This window comes from Neomonachus schauinslandi, chromosome 1, assembly GCF_002201575.2.
Source record: "Neomonachus schauinslandi chromosome 1, ASM220157v2, whole genome shotgun sequence".
NCBI lineage: Eukaryota > Metazoa > Chordata > Mammalia > Carnivora > Phocidae > Neomonachus > Neomonachus schauinslandi.
Window position 1 is genome coordinate 47,311,249 of NC_058403.1, and position 2,714 is coordinate 47,313,962.

Genomic DNA, 2,714 nt, shown 5'->3' on the forward strand with positions numbered 1-2,714 from the left:
ATAGAATGCCTGCTCTTAGAAAACAATGGAATTAAACTAGAATTTTTTTTTTAAAGAAAATCAAAGCCTGCTTTTATTGATGCACCCCAGACAGACCGGCGATTTGGGCGGGATGGCAACGCTAACATGACCCTCGTGGTTAACGCAACTCAAACGCGGGGGGCAGGAGATGGCTTTACAGGGACATGATGCCTTTATAAGTTAGGGAAACGGACTGCTCGCTGGCTGCCCCTCTCATTTCATGTTTTTCATGAACTCCTCTCCCTTCTTGATGGAGGCCTTCAGCTCGGGGATGGCTTCCGCTATCATCTTCTCTCCGAAAGGGGAGATCTTGCCGATGCCTAGATTCTTCTCAGTGCCCTTTTCCCCCAGCAGTAACGGGGTGGAGAAATAGGCACAGTCTGCTTCTTGGGACTTAACGAAGGAACACTCCACAACTCCTTCCTTTCCGTTCATCACATCCACAAGGGAGAAGAGAAACTGGGCTCCGGTGTATGCCATGGACAGGGTGGCCGAGCCTGCTCCAGCTTTGGCCTTCACCACCTCTGTGCTGGCCTCCTGGATCTGCCCAGTGATGGCTGTTAGCTGGGCCTGGGGAAGGTCCACCTTGGGAGTGCACTGCGAGATCAGGGGGATGATGGTCTTCCCAGCATGGCCGCCAATGACAGGAACATTGACTCGAGCGGGATCCAAACCCTTGAGTTCCACAATGAAAGTGTTGGCTCTGACAATGTCCAGGGTCATCACCCCGAAGATTTTATTGGGGTTGTAGACTCCGTGTTTCTTGAAAACTTCCCTTGCGATTGGGATGGTGGAGTTCACCGGATTGGAAATGATGCAGATCATGGCCTCGGGGCAGTGCTGGGCACAGGCAGCCCACAAGGTGGCCACAATGGAGGCATTCGTGTTAAACAGGTCATCCTGGGTCATGCCTGGTTTTCTCGGGACTCCTGCTGGAATAACCACCACATCGCAGCCTTTCAGGCAATCTGGCAGCTGCTCAGGTCCGAGGTAGCCTTTCACGGTTGCCCTGGTCTCGATGTGGCTCAGATCAGCGGCCACTCTGGGCGTATGAGCAATATCGTAGAGGGTCAGAGCGGCTCATCAAGGGGCTGTTCTTGAGGAGAAGCGCAAGGGGCTGCCTGATTCCCTCAAAATGCATAAAGATTGAACAACATAGTTCTAAATAACACATGAATCAAAGGAGAAATCTCAAAAAAAATTTAAATATTTTGAGCTAAATGAAAATGAAAACACAATTTAATATTTATAGAATGCAGCAAAAGCAGAACCTAGAAATTTATAGCATTCAATGCATATATGAGAATAGAAGAACCTTCTAAGCTCAATAATCCAAGCTTCCACCTTAAAAATAATTACAAGAGCAAATTAAATCCAAAGTAAAAAGAAGAAAAGAAATAAGAATTAGAGCAGAAGTAAATAAAATTGAAAACAGGAAATCAAGAGAGAAAAATCAATAAAAGCAAAAGTTGGTTCTTTGAAAAGATCAATTAATTGACAAACCTGACACCAGGCTAAGAAAAAAAGAGAGGACACAAATTACTAATATCAGAAATGAATGAGGGGACATCACTATATATCATATGAACATTAAAAGAATAATAAAGGGATAGTATGAACAACTCTATGTCCACAAATTTGATAACCTAGGTGAAATGGGCCAATTCTTTGAAGGGCATAATTTGCCAAAACTCAGACAAGAAGAAATAAACAATCTTAATAGGCCTGTATCTATCAAAGAAATTGAATCAATAATTAATAACTTCCCAAAACAGAAAACACCAGGCCGAGATGGACTCACTGGTAAATTCTAATAAATATTTAAGGAAGAAATTATATCAGTTCTCTATAATCTCTTTCAGAGGGAAAAAAAAAACAGAGGAAATACTTTCTAACTTAATGATTATTTCTCTTTAACAAACAAACAAACAAACAAAAACAGAATTCAAAAGACCTGAAAACAAAGCACATGGTTTTCCAGGGCCTGGGGATAATGACATTGAATCTAAGGAGAAAGAAATGCAATGGGGGCCAACCTCTGGTTATATATATATATATTAAGGTTCTAATAATGTAGGCAATATTTATTGATTATAAACTTTTAGAGATAATCAAACACAGAAAACTTGGAAGTGGTTGCAGATCAAAAGTAACTGAAGACTATAATAAAGACAGAGGGAAGGGACATTCTCATTTTACAAAGAGGAGATCAAGAAATAATATAAAGAGTTAAAGGACAAAAAACATGCTTAGATAGGTTAAAGAAACAAAAATAAAAGAATTAAAGTTACAAATATAAATATCAGAACATCAGAAGAGGAAGGGTAAAGAATCAAAGGATTCATCTTTTATATTGGGAGTCAGTAGACATGAAGTTGCTAGATCAAAAAATAAATTCAAGTATTAGTACATTATCTACAATTTTTGAAGTGACCACCAGGAGGACAAAATACAGTTAAAGTGTATTTCCTCTGAGAATGGAAGTGCAGGTGGGAAAGGGAGAAGCAGAAAACTATTGCTTCTCAGAAGTTGTTCTCTATTGATGTGATGCCATGTACTTGAATTAGTTTCTTTAAAAGGAGTTGATTAGGAACTTTACAACTCATTGGATTGGTGGCAAAGGAAAAGGAATGAAGGCTGACCTTGTTTGAGCCCAAATAATTGGGAAAGTGGGGACGCCTGGGTGGCTCAGT

The 2,714-nt window shown here is 40.7% G+C and overlaps 1 protein-coding gene across 1 annotated transcript; it reads right to left on the reverse strand.

The window, feature by feature from the left end:
• Positions 1-230: 230 nt before the first annotated feature.
• Positions 231-1,098, reverse strand: LOC110582490 (malate dehydrogenase, mitochondrial-like). The gene has a single exon (XM_021692524.2). It carries the CDS (start codon positions 928-930, stop codon positions 235-237), a length of 696 nt encoding a protein of 231 aa, XP_021548199.1. The 5' UTR covers positions 931-1,098; the 3' UTR covers positions 231-234.
• Between the last annotated feature and the right edge of the window lie 1,616 nt (positions 1,099-2,714).